At 37.9% G+C, this 19,140-nt stretch overlaps 1 protein-coding gene across 7 annotated transcripts in view; it reads left to right on the top strand.

Moving 5' to 3' along the window:
- AIG1 (androgen induced 1) overlaps positions 1-19,140 on the top strand; it is a 232,399-nt gene that overhangs the window by 77,094 nt on the left and 136,165 nt on the right. For 6 of the 7 annotated variants that reach the window (XM_036906830.2, XM_036906829.2, XM_036906828.2 and 3 more), the window contains exon 4: positions 12,427-12,528. In XM_036906830.2, the coding sequence (XP_036762725.2) occupies positions 12,427-12,528 (102 nt within the window). Of the gene's footprint in view, positions 1-12,426; positions 12,529-14,207; positions 15,170-19,140 lie in introns of those variants that run through there. The other variant, XM_036906832.2, reaches the window with a different exon arrangement.

The following is a 19,140-nucleotide window of genomic DNA, read 5'->3' as shown; positions in this document are numbered from 1 at the left end:
GAGAAAACAATTATGATTTCTCAAAATCTCTTACTTGTCTTTAGGAATTTCACCAGGGAAATTTGTTTATCTATGTTGCTATTGATGAATATTAGGCATGTTTCCAATTTTTTGGCAGTTCTGGGCAATACCCCTCTGAACATTCTTGTATGTGTCTTATGCTCAACATATACAAGAGATTGTGCTGGAAAAACCTTCCTAAACAGTGTGCTTCAGTGAAATACCAGTGTGCCAACATATGTTCCATTACCTTAGCCCATAAGAATCTGAGCAGAGTCTGGGGGGCCATACTCCCTAGCAGGGGACTTTTATTCCATATTTACTAAGAACTGTCATCAAGAATGATTGTCAAATTTTATCAGCGTTCTTTTTCTGCACCTGTAGAGATGATCCTATTATTTTTCTTCTTTATTCTGTTAATGTAGTGAAATACATAATGATTCTCTAATATTAAATGAACCTTGTATCCTTGGGGTAAAACCAACTTGATCATGATATAGTATGCTATTTAAACATTGATGAATTTATTGTAGGATTTTTGCTACGGATTTTTGCATGTGTTATTCAATGGTATTTGTATGAGATTTTCCTTTCTTGTTCTTTTCTGTTATGATATCATTGCTATACTAGACTTATAAAATATGTTGAGGGGCCATATTCCTTTCTTCATAATCCCCTGGAGAAGTGGAAGATTAGAATTGTCTGTTTGAATGTTTGATAGAAATTACTAAATATGTTTGTCATACTCTTTGATTTGATTTCACAATTATAATATTATTTGGGTTTTCTATTTCCTCTTGCATCAGTTTTGGTAAGTAGTATTTTCTGAATTGAGAATTTTATTTCATCAACTTTTCAAATTAATGACAAACTTGTTCATAGATATTTTTGAAAATTTTATTCTCATGATATCTGCACTAATGCCCCTTTTTCTTTCCTGATATTACTTATTTGTGTTTTCTATCTTTTTTTCTGTAAATACCAGAATTTATCTGTACTTCTCAAAGTCTGAACTTTGGCCTCATTGGTCCTGTATTGTATGCTGTTTCCCATTTCATTAATTATTTGGCTATTTTCTGCCATATTCTGAAGATGTATACCTCATTCGTTAATTTTTGCTCTTCTTGTCTAATATAAGCATAGAAGCCTATAAATCTTCCTCTATTAACACTTTAATTATGTACCACAGAATTATATCTACCATATTTATTATTATTTATTTATAAGTATTTGCTAGAGTCCACTCTGATTTTGTGATGATCCATAAGGTTTTTAAATATGTTTCAAGATTTCCAAATGTTTAGGGATTTTTATCTATTGTTGTTTTCAACCTTAATTGTATTTTGGTCATAGAGTATGATTAGTAAGATAACTAGTACTCTAAAACTTTTTGGTTTATATATATGGTGGCCAATTTTCATCTTAACTTGTGCTTAAAAGATCACACATTTCAGATCATCTTCCTGAAAGCACATGTTAGGCCACAAACCCATATGATGATGTACATCTCAGAGTTCTGATGGCTGTCTTATGGCTATGAGTTTTCAGGATAATTTCTCTTTGTCTTTCCTCTATACATGGAGCTAAGGTTCCATCAGGCACATTTCCTTACTGCCCTTTTCTGCCAAAGGCTATTTCTCATTTACTCTTACGCTGATGGTGTAACCCTCTGGGGTACTAGCCTTATGTGGAGGCCTCTGTAAGGCTCCCCACCTTGCACAGTCATCATCTCCTGTCTCCTGAAAACCACAGAGCATCAGAAGATAAGCCTGGTGTCGCTGGGGTGTGACAGACACTCTAGAGGAAAGCTGGCTGCGGTGCCTGCTGAACCCCTGGGATTCCCACTCCCACTTTATTTGGACATGTACAGTTCACTACTTTTTGCACATAGTGGTTTATTTTAAAAGATGCTTTATGCTTCCTGGATATGTTATGAAACAACAAAATCAAGATTATATAGTAGGGTACCATATACATATTTAAGAAGGGGCTATGTATTTGTATATACACACTTATGAACATATATACACATATGTGTGGGTGTGTATGTTTTTCTTATAATCAAATTATAATTTGATATAAACTATCAAATGGTTACCTAAATATTTTATTAAGCCTTTTTTTGGTAGTTTCATTGGGAGAGTAGTGTGGGGCATTTACTCCACCATACAGTTGGATGTCTACGTTCTGAGTCCATTTCTCCCACATTATGTAGAGAATTATCTAGAGAAAGGGTTCCCCCATGGCTCCTACAGAATCTCCTTTGTATCAGTATCTCAGTAATAGAAGTTATCTTAACTTTAAGTCCCTTTTCAAGAAAAGGTTGTGCCGTATGTAAACTGGGTTAACCTATACCACTGTGGAGTTTATGAACATTAACCGTTCCCATTGTGTTTATTAAATTTGACTACATTACTATGTGGTTTTTTCTTTTTTGTTGAGTACCTGATTGCCCTTTTCATTCTGTCTGTGAAGTTGGCTGTAATCTTTGTAGTTTTCCATCTGAGTCATCCCTGCCCCTGATTCATGCTTATCATATCAGGGAATCTTAGTGTTCCTTTGCCCCTATTTCTGCAGCTTGACAGATAACCAGAAGGTAGAATATGCAGTTTCCACCCCCACGGCCTCATCTTCTCCACAGCCCACCTTCTCACAACGCACACCACCTTACTAACCAGGCCCACCATTTCCAGGGTGTAATAAAGCTTCAAACATCACTTTTCACAGAAGAATACTGGTACTACTAGAAGCCAACCCCAGGCAATTTGGGTCCAGTGAGTGGGAAATGTCCTTTCCATGTCTTAGTCAGTGTTGAAACAGGCCAGTTAGATGCCTCCAACTGAGAAGAGACTGAGGCAGGGAAATAGGGAGTGATTGGTGTGGTTTCAGCCTGTAGACCCAGGGATTACACAGGTCATGGTCCTGGGCAAAAAGTCTGGGGACTCTACCTCATAGGAACCCAGCCCCATAAGCTGGTATTCTGGGGAAAGACTTGCATCCCAAAGATGACATGAGAATAAGGTAAGAATAAGGATAAGATATTAATAAGATAAGATATAATAACATATATCATATATTAGGACAAATAATAATGACATAAGAGTAAGGAGCTTGCTAGCTAAAATTTGATTAAGGAGGGGATCATGGATCCAAAGTGCAAGTCAAGACCAGATATCAGCTAGGACCGGCAAATATTCTAAAATAGCACAGCTTCTCTTTTCTGTGGATATGAGTCTGTGACAGGGAAGATGTACCTGGTCAAATAATCCTTGCTGAGATGCTGGAGATTCTTTAATGCATTTATTCCTAGTGAAGACTGTAATGATTCTCCTGGCTTGTTCTGCATTCCATACTCCTGCCTGTGGCTTTGTATATATTGTGTTCAATCCAGAGAATGGGCTTGGCAATTTTTTTCCACATGTAACCATCTTTCTTTTCCTTTTGATTTTTCTAGAATAATTAACCAAACATTTTACTCACCAGATATTCACTGAATTCCTGCTATCGCAGACCTTTCTAGAGGACCCAGAAATGAAGTAGTCTTCAGCATTTAATTATTCCTTCATTCAATTACTAATTCCTTCAAGAGTATGTACTACCTACTTTGTAGGATAAGTATGTAAAGTGGTTACAAGTGTTGGTTCTGCAGTCCCTCTGTTTAGCCCTACATTCTGGCTTGGCCACTTATTAACTTTTTGACTCTGAGAAAGTTACTAAAATCCTCTAAGGTTAAATATCCTCATCTATAAGACAGGAAAAATAATAAACATGAGTCTTAAGTAAGATCTGGCTTGTAACGCCTCTGGGCCATAGATAGTTGAGACAACATTGACAGAAGCTAGCCTTCATAAAGCACTAGGAAACATTACATTTATATGATGCTCTGTCCAAATGACAAATGTAGAGGTGGAGAACAGATCCATGGTTGTCCAGGGTGAAGGCTATGGGATGGGTGTGGCTCTGAGGGAGTGGTATCAGGGAGTTTCTTTGTCGTTATGGAACATTTCTGAATCCTGATAATGGTAGAGGTTACACAGATGTATGCATGTGGTAAAATATCGTAGTAAAATACACCCCCCAAAAAAATGAGTGCACATAAAAACTGGTAAAATGTGAATAGTTCTATAATTTAGTTAATAACATTGGACCAGTGTCAGTTTTCTGGTTTTGAAAACACCATGCATGTGTAAGATGTCATCATTGAGGAAAGCTGGGTGAAGGATACTTAGGAACTCTTGGTATTATTTTTCATGTGAGTTTTTGGTTATTTCAAAATAAAGAGTTAAGAAATAAAAGTGTAAAGCACCAAGAAAGATGTGAGGATGCAACAGAGAAGAAATATACTGGTCCTTGTCTGCATGGATTTGCATTCCCCTGGGAAGAAAAACTAGCAGTCACCCAGGCAATTGTTTCATCATAAGTACACTCAGTGTCATGAAGGAAAAGCATAAAATGCTATGAGGGCACGTGCGTGGAAAGGCAGGCCAAGTCTGGGGCAACTCAGGAGAGACTTCTTGGAGATTATGCCATTTCTGAATTGTCCATATGGTAAGGATGAGCTGGGAGGGGTAGGGGAAGCCCTCCAGGCAAAGGGAACAGCATTTGACAGGTCCTGGAGGGTAGAAGGAGCCCTCCATTAGCTTAGAGGGGCCAGCAAGTTGAAGGGCATATAAGAATCAGAGTTAAATGGGCTAGTGTTTTAAGCAGAGGACAGAGAAAGGAGTAATTACTTCTGACAAATTTGGGGAGGTGGGGGTGAATAACTGCACAATGAACAGGGCACTAGATAGATTTTGGATTTTGAATAAAAAGAATTGTAATGATTTTCAAGCTGCAGTTATAGAAAGCACAAAGGAATAAATACTTGAAAGTGTGTCTGGGAAACTACACATCGACTGGTGACTGGGTTCCTGGAAGAAGCTGGGAAGGGTCTGGAGAGAAAATCTTGGACCAGATCATATGGGGAGTTTTTATTTTATTCTGCAATAAGTGGGGGCCTTTGGAAGTTTTAAACTAGGAAGTTCTTAAACATTTTAGTAAGGTTATTCTGAAGCCAAGAAAAAGCATAGACAGAATAAAAAGGAAACTGAAGCCAGTGGGTGTAGCCAAGGCTACTGCAGTAGTCCAGGATTGGAACAGTGTGGGCACCGGGAGCAGGGAATGCCAGAAGAGCTTTGTGAAAGTCATCTCAAAAGGCATTGGTGAAGCCAGGTCTAGGAGGTTCACTTCTAATAATTTATTCCTCTGAGGTACTCATATAGGTGCGTAAGACCATACGTGTAACATGTCCATTGCAACATTATTGGAAATCGTAATAACTGGAACAACTGTGCATATCCACTAGTGAGGGCTTAAGTGGATTATGGTGCATAATCACAGTGGGGTATTATGAAGCACTTAAGAAAAATAGAGTCTCTCCTTCAATTAAAATATTGCAAAAGACTAGGTATAGCTGCTTCAGAGAGACCCAGAGTAAACTACTCATTGTAAGTGGGTCCCCTGTGCACAGGCTGATCTACTTTTGTAAAATGATGCATGGAATGCATTTTACATGCATGGAAAAAGATCCTGAAGGATATACCTGTTCTTCTGACAATGACTATCTCTGCAAGGTGACAAAAAAATTTTATTCTTTATACATTTCTTTATGATGGTTTCTTTATTACAGTTAGTTCCATGTTTAAAAATACCTGTCTGTTGCACTTAGACATAAAAGGCATGGTCTTAGAGCTGACTGTCTGTAAGCAGGCTGTGAGATGGAGAGTTCAGGCAGGAGCAGGCTCTTGGGAGATCGCTTGTGAGGAAGTGAGAAAGAAAGCATTGGGTAAAGGAGAAGATGACCCATGTGCAGTTGTAACAGGTGTCCTGGGAGCTCTAGAGCTGGATGACTCTTTAGAGTTGCCCTGAATTGAGGCAAAAGGACGGGTCTTTGTACGCTTGCATCAGTGGTTGGCTTGAGAGTGCCCCTGAGGAGGGAGCATGACCTTGGACAAGGCTGTTCCCTGTAGCAGAGGGCAGCTCCCAGTGAGGGATGCAGCTGACAGTGGCCACCAACCCATATTCCCAACATCTGGGGGAGGTATGCACGGGCCCTGAAGACGGGGTCTAGGGCAAGCACTACAATACCCATTCAGTTATTTGATATAAGTATAAGTTATTTTCTGATTTTGCTGACCTTGTTTAATTACCATACATAGCTTTCATGAACACAAAGATAAAGGAGGAAAAATGATGATCTCTGTGCTGAACAAAATTCAATGAAATGAAACCTTTTGGATTAAAAAAGTCTTAGCAATTAGGAATAGAAAACTATTTAACCGGATGAAGGGTACTTTCTATAGCCTACCTGTTCATAAAGGTATGGCCCCTCCTTGGGCCAGGCCCCTCAGGTTCCATGCCTGCTCCACCAATTTATGTGGGCCCCTGAGTCATCCGTCTCCAGGGCCATAATTCAGAGTGTTGGCATTTATTCCCAGGGCAGCCCCAGGTTCTGTGTTTGCTACTGTTTTCTGTTTTTCACCCTGTTATTTTTTTGGTCTGGTTTTTCCTTGTTTTTTGGCTTTTAGTGATTTCCATTCCTTTCCTCTCTGTTCAGTAATACATTTGAAAGCATATTTGCTGTAAATTATTAAGTATCCAGTGTTTCACAGCAGAAGGTTTTTCAGTGTATGTAGTATACAGAACTGCAGAAAACTAAACCCCCACTGCCTTTATCAGAGGCAGTTTTCCCCTTTACTGCTTTTAATGTGATTTTCAATTTTTTGTGGTTTTATTTTTTATATCTTATTTATTTCATAAGTTTTATCTGTTCACTTTTACCCTCTTATTTTGCTCTAACTTCTATTCTTTAATCTTAGTTTTTTAACTTTGAGCCCTTTTCTTTAATGGAGAATTACTTGATCATAAGTTAATTAATAATTTTTCTGGTTTATATTATTCAGTTGCCCTTTCTTTTGGTCGTTTTCCACTATCACATTCCATTGTCATTCTCTTTTCTGTATGCCGTATCTATGAATACATTCCATGCTATTTCTTTCCTTATGATTATTCATCCTTAACTTGGTCTGTTTTTCCAGAGCCATCTATGTGTGCAAGGATAGAACTGGAGACAGTTAAGGGACCTGAGCTAGGGAAACTTGAATTTCTATTTTCTACCACCACCTCCCCGGAGAATGACTTCTTTCTGGGCTACACTAATTTCTTTCCCCTTGACGCATTTGGATCACAGCCCTTAGGTATGGTGACAGGAAGCTTGGTCTTTGTCAGTGAGCATGAGCTGTACATTCAGGCTGGTCACAATGGATCCCTTCTTATTTACCTTAACATGCCCTCATCCTCCTTCGTGCAGAGCAGATGCACTGGCCCATTTCCACATTTAACATTATCACTCTGATGTCTGAAGCTGAGAAAGGATAAGAACGTTTCCCTACTGTCCCCATGCATCTCAGACCTCCTGTTCCCAAACAGAGTCATTTAGCATCTCTTAGCATGATCTTGAGGCAGGAAAGAGCTTAATGAGTTTACAACCATCACATTGCCAGTCGGAGCTTAGGGAGAGAGAAGAATCTGGTAGAAACTGAGGTTGGAGAGAAAGGCAGGCACCAAATCATAAAGGCACTTACAGGAGTTGGGGTTTTATTCTTACATTTACACACACACACACACACACACACACCATCAGAAGAGATAATTAAGGAGCTAAATGTAGGTAAGTACGGATAAATAATAAATTCTACCAAGAAGATGATAGTTGAAAGCCGTGAAAAAAAACAAAACACCAACATGTGCTCTAGAAACTTTCCAAACAGAGGTTCTGGTTTTAAGGTAATTGAGAATGCATAGCATAAAAAATAGATTACTCACAGTTTCATATCACCAGTAGAGAACTTCTGTGTCATGCTTCTAGAAATGAGTACTGGAATCTAATTGTACTCTGGAGCAAAATATGCTGTAACATTTCAGAGGGCCCCTTGCTTCACAGTGCATTTCTGAATTTGAGGGTATGGCTGGGGGCAGTCAGGTAGAAAACAGCACTTAAGGATGCAGGCTCTCCTAGATCCAGAAGGTGGGAAGACAAGGACTATGTCAAAATGAGACATTCACTCTCTTCCTGGGGGCCACCAGAGGGAAGGCCAGCTCGCATCCAGAGCACACAACTTATTCGCATGCTTTGTGTGTTTGGAAAGAGAAATCACAACTGGAAACATGTCTAAATATTACTTCTCAGCAATAGTATGACGATGAGAAAAATTGGTGGGAGAGCAAATCATGGAAAAGAAATCAGAAGGCAAAGTAATAGAGCCCAAAACAGAACTTAAATTTGTCCCAATCAGTAGTTGGTAAAGTCTGAAATTAGTTTTAAAAAGTAGAACAATTTCACAGGATCACGTCCTGCTAAAGTTTCAAAGATACATCCATTTGTTTTCTCATTCCTTCCTTCAACAGTGGATATTTGAGATCATGCTAAATGGACTTTATAGACCAGTCTGTAGATAAGTTACTTTTCTCTTTAGCCTCCTTCATGGCAGCATCCTTTGCATTCTAATCATAAATTCCAAAGAACTTCCCAGTGATCAGCAAAGCTTCTTCTTGTAAGTGGACTAAACTTGATTAGCTCCTCCTTCTGTTGGACTCTGTATGAGAGATTCGTTACAAAAAAGTGTGAGGCCAGTTTTCTTTTGCATTCATTTCTAATAATCCCAGGGATTCAGATGAGGCCTCAATGACTAGCTGTAATACAAGTATTTTGTTTGGGAAGCTTGAATGACTGGAAATCAACCCTGTTCCTTCCCCTCTCAGTTCAAGTACCGTATTCTGGTCCTAGCTGCAGAGAAGCAGCAGATGTGTGCTGAGGAATAGCTGGCCACAAGAGTGGAATGTTTCAGTAGCACTTAGCCTGTCCAAGAGAACCTATTTTTGTTTCATATCCATGTCCTGGTACTAGAATTCAAACTTGTTTTGGATTTGCTGATGGCCATACTATTAAGAGGGTATCAGTGCAGGAAGCCAAGAAGCTACCACCTGTGCTGTGTTTATATCTCAAGAATTATTTACATGGCTGGTTGTTTCAGTTAGCAGGGCCTCTTGATCTTCTAGTGTTACACTAAGAAAGGTGACTAACACCTTCTTGAAGTCACTTCACTTTAATAACCCATACAGTTCCCTCATTATATGATATGAGTCAAAGGGCTGATCATATTGCACTATCAAGTATTGACTCAAAATGCTTCACATGTGGCAGAGACGCCATGAGTGATCGTCCATGGTGGACAGAGATGAACTCTCACAGTGGTGTGCTCATAAATGATTGACAACTGTTTCTCCAGAAGGGAACTACTCGATATGTAGTATTTGCTGATTTCCATAGTGGAATATTAAGAACAACTTTATAATTTCAAAAACTTAGATGAAATGGAAAGATTCCATGAAAGGCAAACAAGACTAAAACTAACTCAAGAAAAAAAAAATAGAAAACCTGAAAACTCTGTATCTATGAATTGAATTCACAATTAGATCGTTTCACAAGAAAACTTACAAATCCAGATGGCTCCCCTTGAGAAGTACATCAAATAGTTTAGAAAGAAATAATACCAATCTTGCACAACATACTTCAGAAAATAGAGGAGGAAACACTTCCCAGTTTTGAGGGAAGCATTATCCTATTACCAAAATTAGAAAAAAATTATGAGAAAAGAAGACTAAGTACAGCTCGATATACTTTATGATTAAAGATGAAAAAAATCCTTAAAAATATATTAGCCAGTTGAATCCAGCAATATATAAAAGTGATAATACAAATAATGAATGGCCAGGAATTCAAGGTTGGTTTAACATTAAAAAATCAATATAATTCATTATATTAACAGAATAAGGGAGAATAATTATATTATCATCTGAAAAGATATACAACAAAGCTATCTGAAAAAAATTCAGCACTCATTCATTACATACATAAGTTAAGAATAGGTTTTCCTCAACTTGAAAAAGGCAAAGAAAAACCTGAAGTTAATATCAAACTTAAATGTTGGAAGACTGAATCATTTCCCTAAGAGAAGGAAGAAGGCAAGGATGCTCACTCTTAATCACTTCTAGTCAACACTACGAAGTTACTGGGAAGGGCAATAAGAAAGGAAAAAAAGTAAAAGGCAATAAATTGTAAAGAAAGAAAGAAAAACTATTTGCAGATTGTGTAAATATAAAAAACTTTAAATAACTTATAAAATAACTACTTAAACTACTTAGTGAATTTAGCATAGATACAGGACACAATGTCAATATACAAATATCATTTGTTTATAAGCTAGCAACAAAGAATGTAAAAAAATTAATACTGTCTACAATAGCATAAAAAATATGAAATATGTAGTGTCGTTTTTCCCTAAATTTAATATATTGATTCAGCACAGGCATGATCAGAGAGGGTGTTTCTGAAGAAATTAACAAGTTGAAATTCTAAAATTTAAATGGAAATGGAAATGCAAAGGACTTAAAATATCCAAAACAATTTTGGAAAGAAGAGTGGAAGCATATGGTAAGCAGAGTTCTAAGATGGCCTCAAGCCTCTGCCCTCTGCTGTATAGGCCTGTACAATCCCCTCACCTTGAAGGTGGCAGGAGCCCTGTGAATGTGATAGGATGTCACTCTCATGATAGAATTATATTATATGGCAAGGTAAAGGGATTTCCACTGATGGCTCCATCCAGGATTGACATAGCTTGATGCCCGTGTGTAGACATATGCACACGTATTTATTGTGCAGTCAACCCTCTGGAGTCAGACCCACATGGGCCCTGAGGCATACTTGTGTCTTTTTAGGCAAAAATTCCAGGGTCATGGTTTCCCAGAATGTGGTGTAGAAGAGGAAGGGTGCAGGCTCAGCGTAGATAAGCCAGTTGGCCCGGGTAATGCCTCACTCCATAGGGAGAGAGAAGGCTCAAGAGGCTGGAGCAGGGCCTCCCAAAGCAGGACATCTCAACTTGAATGTGCATATGAATGACCTCATATTAAAATGCAGGATCATTAAAATGCATCTTATTCAAGTGCAGAATCAGAACACATCTAACAAGCTCTCAGGTGACAGGGTGCTGCTGACCCATGGGTCCACATTTTGAGTAGCAAGGCTCATTACAGCTTGGGACCCCGGTTTAAGGGCAAGTAGCATTGATATTCAGGACATGTGCAGTCTGCAGTGGTATGAATACACCAAAGTTGTGGATAATTCAAGAAATGATTCATTGTGCTTGGGAAGATCTTAATGATAGTTAACATTAAGCTAATAATAGTTTCTTCTTTCATCTTGCACATTTATGTACTGAATGAAAATAGTTGACTCAAAAGCAAGATAAATAACTGGGTATCCCAATCTGGTATTAAAACTATGTGTATAATCTATAGTTGCCTATTGTAATTATCATTCAGTGTCTTTTATAAAACAATAAATGTTCATAACATCCTTGGTTTTAAGGGTGAATTTTTTTTAGGCTAAGATTACTCATGCCATAACCAACATACTTGGAACAGAACTTTGGAACCCTTCTAATTACTAGCCTTAAGCTTAAATCACTAGGTGTCTTATAAAAAGTGACATTAAAGTATTTCCTATTTGTATTAATAAAATGCAGGGTATGGATAACTTATTTTTTTTCTTTTAAATTCTATGCTGAAAGTTAAGACCTTGGGCCATTCATTTCTCTATTCTACCTGAACTTCTCTCACCATTAGTTTGAGGAAAGATAAAATAATAATTAGTACTTTACTCTTGTTTGGTGATATATTTCTGCTGGCCCAAAATAAACCTCTGGAACTATAAGAATAGGGACTTATACTATAAGAATAGGGACTTCCTTGACCCTCCATATAGTCTGCTTCTCAGTGCAGTGAAAGCCCCTGCTTAGGTTGTTCAAATTAATACATTGCTGGAAGTGTGACTTTGGGACAGTTTATACCAGTGATTTCAATGCTGTTGAAGGTGAAACAGAAACTTGAGAATGTGAAGATTAATTTAAACCACATGATGCATTCAAGGAAAATACAATACAGTTCTTAAACATGTGCTAACCTTGTAAAGTTGGGAATGAGATCCAAAAAACCACCAATGAGCTTTTAAATGATCTTGACAGGAATCAAACCAACAGAATTAGTCCTGAAAGGCAGCTGTTCCAGACAGCAGAGCTCCGCTCTCCTTCCCTAAAAGATCCCTATGCCTGAGAGGACACATTTGTGAACTCAAGAAATGAGGAGGAACCCCAACCGTTACCACTCGTGGAAAGAAGTTAGAACTATCTTTCTAGTCATTAGCTGGCTCACTGATCGTCTTTCACTGCAGATTGCAAACTCTGTTGGGTTGTTTTAACAATAGACAACCAGCAAGTTGTATGTTGTGAAGAGTTGGTGACTTTGTGATAAAGGATTTCTTTTCCCTTCCAGTTTGTGGTAGCGGTGTTCTGGATCATTTATGCCTATGACAGAGAGATGATTTACCCGAAGTTGCTTGATAATTTTATCCCCGGGTGGCTGAATCATGGAATGGTGAGTAGACTAAAACAAATCATTTCCTTTAATTAAAAAAAAAAAAAACTATTAAAGACCTATTTTCTAATTTAGGCTTTCCATAGAATCTATCTAAATAGCTGTGAAACACTGGAAGACTACAATGAGAGATCATAATTAGAAAAGAATACTGAATATAAGTAGAAAACCTCTTCCCATGAAATTGAGTCGCTATTAAAATTACGTGGTAAATGAATCCCTAGTTTATAAGAGGTGTCAGTAGCTGTTAGATAATACAACTAACACATTCCAGGGTGAATTTAATTCCTGTGCTTTTCAAAGGCTTGTCGCCTATTGGAGCCTCAGAGTCAATTCCCACCTCCACAACTATGTGCCCCTCCTCCATCTCTTATCAGCGGGATTGCGTTGAAAGGGTGTTGTCCTTGGAGAACCCCTCCACGCACCCCTGGCAGAGTAGCACGGCTGTTACTTTCCCTGGGAGTTCTGCTGTGGGCACTGGAGGTGTCCTGAGGGGTGATTGTCACCCTTCTTAGATTCTGCCCACCCGAGGGCATTTGATGTGGCTGTAGGTCTTTTCCCTCTTCTCACTGTAATTCTTTCTGATGCATTAGCCATGCTGTTACCTTCACAGGTTGCAAGTTAAATATTTTGGATGATTTGCACAAACCTGTACAAGATTGGAGGATACATTTTCTGCGGAGAAATTTTGTGTTGCCTCCCCTTTTTGCCTTTGGGATAGAGTACTGTTTTGTTATTAACTAAGAAGCCTGCATTTTTTGGTTACAGCCATTTTTAGACTATGTCACTGGGTGCTTCTGGTGAAAACAGCAACCCATCACAGAAATTATAGGGGAATGAAGAGCTAGAAATTGATACATTTTAGGTCCAAAATAACAGTTTCCCTTCTGCCCTCAATTTTGGTGTATTTTAAGGAAAGTGGTGTGTACTAACAAACATTACTGTACTGAGGGGCTGTGATCAATCCTTCTTAAGGCAACTAACTCATCAAAAGTTCTGCGTCTTAGGATCTGGAATTTTCTTTGAGTCCAACTGGTGCCACACTGCTGAAAGATTACTATGGCCCCTCTGGCCTAGTTCCGCACAAGCAAACTGGGTCTTGTCAGATTAATATAACCATCGCAGGGGCCTAACATGGTTACTCTGTCCCTCTCCACATTGTTACTTGCCTTGATTTGAAAAGCCCTTTCATACTCCATGTCTTTGCCATCCTCTGCCCAAGCGCCTTCCCATTCTCTACTGGGAAATTCCTCCGCATCCTGCTAGTGTTTATGTAACATCCCCCAAGCCTTGCCTGACTCCCCCAAGCCAAGTCCATTCTTCTGTTATCTAAGCTTGCCCAGCACTTTCAAATCACTATTATATGTCTGGATCCCTTGCAAAAATGTTCTGCTCCTAGTGCAAAACAGCACCCTGCCTATCCACCTGGCACATAGTAGGATCCGTACATATTAGTTGATGAATGAATTCAGTATACAGCTGTCCCCCTTATTCACGGGGATACATCCCCCTAGTGGATGCCTGAAACCACGTACCAAGCCTTATATACGCTATATTTTTTCCTTTACATACATACCTATGATAAAGTTTAATTTATAAATTAGGCATAGTAAAAGATTAACAATAATAATAAAACAATTAAAACAATATACTATAATATAAGCTTCTCTCTCTCAAAGTATCTCATTGTACTGTCCTCGCCCTTCCTCTTATGATGACGTGAGATGGTTGAATGTGCTGAGATTAAGTGATGGACGACATAGGCACTGTGATGTAATGTGAGGCTGGAACTGACCTCTGACGATCCATCAGGAAGGTCACCTGGTTGGCTTCAGGTGCCTGAAATCTTGGAAAGTGAAACCGGGGATAAGAGGAGACAATGGAGTCAATTTCCATAATTCTTTGCCAGTTAATAGTAATACCTACAATGTTTTGAGAACTTACCATGTACCAGATAATCTACAGCAGTTATATAATTTTATTTTCAAAATGGTACTATGAATGAGAAATTATCATCTTTCAAAGATAAAAAGCTGAGGCTCAGAAAGTTTCTGACACCAAGAGGGCCCTAGCTAAGAACAAATGCCTGTATCATGTGCTGTGGAAGTACAGCCCTTGACTATTTGGCCTGTTGTTCCCGTCCCTAAACTGCACACTGTTACCTTGGGGCCAGAGAATAAATCACAACCTATGTAGTGCTGGTACTGTGGAGTGTTTTGAAAGAATGGCTTATTAAGCATTAAAACTGTACATTGACTCTCATGATTTTCCCTTGATTCACTGTGATGGGTTAAAATTCTCACCCTTGGAGACTAACAATAGTTAGAAATGCAAGAGGGATTTGAGAGACACAGATATTTAGAAAAGGGAAAACATAAATTAATTAACATGTCAAATCCTCTTAGATAATACAAACTCAGTAGATTCTTTCACAATGAATTTAGTCTCTTAGCAGAGGTAAATTTCTTGGTTTTCTTTGTGTGCCAATTCATGCTTCCATAATTACTAACAAAGAAGTTGCATAAGATGGCTGAGGAATATTTTATACTATTAAACAATTTACATTACTCTAAATTTATATTTGTATATATGAAATCTTAAATATAGTATGCATAAAGCATGATGCTAATTAAATTGGCAGTTAAAATATAAATGGTGAATGCTGGAATCATGAATAATTTGATATTTATAAAAATCTATAATAAGATTTATGAAATATCGAAGTATTAAGTAAGAATTTTTAGCTTTGTTTACATTTTATTTAAAAGTTTAATAACAATTATAATTTGCATTTGCCTTTAATTTTAATAGGTAATTTTGAATTTTGAATTTTAAAATATTAAAATAATTCAACAAATTATTTACATTTATTTTAATGTTACTTTGATGAAAACATTCAAATTGTGTACACTTTAATTATAATTACATTTTATTATTTATTGATGTTTTCTTATGGTGATCTGTGTGAGTTATTTTTGGTGTTACTATTGTAATTGTTTTGGGGCACCACAATCCACACCCATATATGATGGTGAATTTAATTGATAAATTGTGTTCTGACTGCTCCATCAACTGGTGGTTCCCTCTCTCTCTCCCTCTCCTCATGCCTCCCTATTCCTCAAGGTAAAGCAATATTGAAATTAAGTCAGCTGACAACCCCACAATGGCCTCTAAGTGCTCAAGTGAAAGGAAGAGTGACATGTCTGTCACTTTAAATCAAAAGCTAGAAATAATGAAGCATACTAAGGAAAGCATTTGAAAAGCTGAGACAGGCCAAAAACTAGGCCTCTTGCACCAGTTAGCTAAGTCGTGAATGCAAAGGAGAAGTTCTTGAAGACAAAGTGCTACTCTAGTAAACACATGAATGATAACAAAGCAAAACAGGATTATTGCTTATATGGAGAAAGTTTCAGTGGCCTGCATAGAAGATCAAAGCAGCTACAGCATTCCCTTAAGCCAAAGCCTAATCCAGAGCAGGGCCCTAACTCTCAATTCTATGAAGGCTGAGAAAGGGGAGAAAGCTGCAAAAGAAAAGTCTGAAGCCAGCAGAGGTTGGTTGGTTCCTGAGGTTTAAGGCAAAGAGCCATAACATAGAGTACAGGTGAAGCAGTAGGTGCTGATGGAGAAGCTGCAGCAAGTTGTCCAGAAGGTCTAGCTCAAATCATTAATGAAGGGGGCTGCACTCAACAACAGATTTTCAGAGAAACAAAACAACCTCATATTGGAAGAAGATGCCATCTAGGATTTTCATAGCAAGAGAGGAAAAGTCAATGCTAAGCTTCAAAGCTTCAAAGGACAGGCTGACTCTTGGTAGGGACAAATGCAGCTGGGGACTTGAAGTTGAAGCCAAAGTTCATTTACTATTCTGAAAATCCTAGAGCTCTTAAGAATTATGCTAAATCTACTCTGCTTGTGCTCTGTAAGTGGAACAACAAAACCTAGTTTATAGCACATCGGTTTACAACATGGTTTACTGAATATTTTAAGCCCACTGTTGAAACCTACAGCTCAGGAAAAAAAAATTCTTTCAAAATATTGCTGCTCACTGACAATGTCTCTTGTTACCAAAGAGCTCTGATGGAGAAGTGCAATGAGATTACTCTTGTTTTCATGCCTGCCGGCACAACATCCATTCTGCAGCCCATGGATTGAGGAAGAGTTTCAACTTGCAAATCTTATTGCTGAAAAAAATATGTTTTGTTAGGCTGTAGCTGCCATAGATAGTGATACCTCCGATGGAACTGAGCCGAGTAAATTGAAAACCTTCTGGAAAGGATTCACCATTCTAGATGCCACTAAGGACATTCATAATGCACAAGAAGAGGTCAGTATATTAACAGTGACAGGAAACTGGATGAAGTCGATTCCAGACCTCATGGCTGACTTTGAGGGTTTAAGATTTCAGTGCAGGAAGTAGCTGCAGCTGCAGCGGAAATAGCAAGAGACCTAGAATTAGAAGTGGAGCTTGAAGTTGGGACGGAACTGCTGCAATCTCATGATCAAATCTGAATGGATGAGGAATTGTTTCTTATGGATGAGAAAATAAACTGCTTTCTTGAGAAGGAATTGACTTGCATGGTGAAGAAACTGTGAAGATTGTTGAAATAACAACAAAGGATTTAGAATATTACAGAAATTCAGTTGTATAGCAGCAGCAGGATTTGAGAGGACTGACTTCAATTTTGAAAGAAGCTCTCCTGTGTGTAAAATCCTACCAAACAGTATTGCACAGAGAAAACTTCTGTGAAAGGAAGAGTCACTGGATGTGTGAACTTCATTGTTGTCTTGTTTTAAGAAATTGCCTTAGTCACACCAAACTTCAGCAGCCACCACCCTGATCAGTCAGAAACAACCATCAATATTAAGACCCTCCACCAGGAAAAAGATTATAACTCAGTGAAAGCCCAAATGTTGGTTAACATTTTTTAGCAAAAAAATATTTTTAATTAGGTATGTGCATTGTTTTTTCAGACATAATGCTATTGCACACTTAATAGACAACAATATAGTAGAAACATAACTTTTATACACACTGAGAATCCAAAAAGACCATTTGACTTGCTTTATTCTGATAGCTGCTTTTATTGGAACCAAGTATCTCCAAGGTATGCCTGTAAAGAATAGTATCTTATCTCTTCCATTCTATTGTCTACCTCTTTTCTGTCAGCAAGAAATCCTAGAATTTATTTGCAGAAGAATAGAGAATATAGGTAAACAGATGAGTTAAAACAGTAATACAACCTTGCTGTGTAACCTCCATACTCAATTAAAACAGCACACACAAAAAAGGACTTTAAATCATTACAGTGATAATGATAAACACATGAAATATAGAACAATCAGATGTACTCAATTCAATATCCAAATAAAAAATTGTTCTATTCTTGCAGCCATATTTGTCTTTGTATGATCAGCAACCCGAACAGCACATCACCCTCATTAGGCATTCACTAAGTGATGATGACAAAGGAGGATGTTTGTGCATGTGCTTTTAAAACTTGGAAGATGGTCATGTTTACATTTCTATGCTTCTACCACCTTTATGTCCCGAGTCCACTGAAGATCAAAGAAAAAGAAAACAGAGGTGATATCAGCAAACTAATGAGAGTTTCCAAAATGTAATGAGAATGGTCATGGACAGTTATGGTCAGCTTTTGCACAGCGGCAACATGTAGGGGCTGAGTTTTGAATTTAATTCAATCTAGCAAACACTTACTGAAAACCTACGATATGTGAAGCGTCCTGCTAGGCACTGTGTGGTTACAGGATGAGAAAACTTTTGCAGTTTTAAAGGATGGAAATGACATATTTGAAATGGGGGAAGGTGAGTAGGAAAACAATTCCACAAGCTAACAGAATAGTCCCTAGTAGGCTTGTTCCCTCCTTGTGACAAGAAGAAGCACTGCTGTTACTCTGGCCTATTTCTTGCTTGCAAAAATAAATCTTGGAACCTTTCTCTTCTGCTGATTATCATTTTAAAGCATTGTCAATGGAGTAAATATACATTAAAAGCAATAACTAAATAATTGTTTAAACTCTAGAAAGATTGCAAACTCTCAGCCGTAACAGGAAAAACCAACAGTGAGACAGTGTCTCTGCTTATCGAAGACCTAATTAATGCACTGCAGAAGTTTGGACAGTATTATTACCACAGATTTTAAGCAGACATGATCTAGATACTCTTACAATCACGGTAGAAGTTGTTCGTTCCCTGTATAATTTATAGAGAGAGAAAAAAAATAAACACCTCCTCTTTCATGCTTGATTTGTCAGTTGTTCTTGTTCTATGTAACTGATCCTCAAGAGAATTTTAATGTAGGCAACTATTTATTCAGTTCAATATTATTTTGACATTTGGTAATTACTGGCGTTTTTATATATCTGTCTTTCCCAAAAGAGAAGGCATTAAATACTGCTTAGATGATTATTGGTTTTGCAGGAACTCAGATTTGACATCATTCTTTTCTTTTCATAAATAACACAACATATGGAAAGTTTCCAATTCTGGGATACATAGATTATGCATTCCAGGACCCATGAAATCTGTGCCACCCTGATACTGGATATTTCATAAAATAAGCTGTTGTTTGAAAAAAGACCATCTTCTTTTTT

The sequence above is a fragment of the Manis pentadactyla genome, chromosome 12 (genome assembly GCF_030020395.1).
Source record: "Manis pentadactyla isolate mManPen7 chromosome 12, mManPen7.hap1, whole genome shotgun sequence".
In the NCBI taxonomy this organism is placed as follows: Eukaryota; Metazoa; Chordata; class Mammalia; order Pholidota; family Manidae; genus Manis; species Manis pentadactyla.
This window is presented reverse-complemented; position numbering and strand designations above follow the sequence as displayed.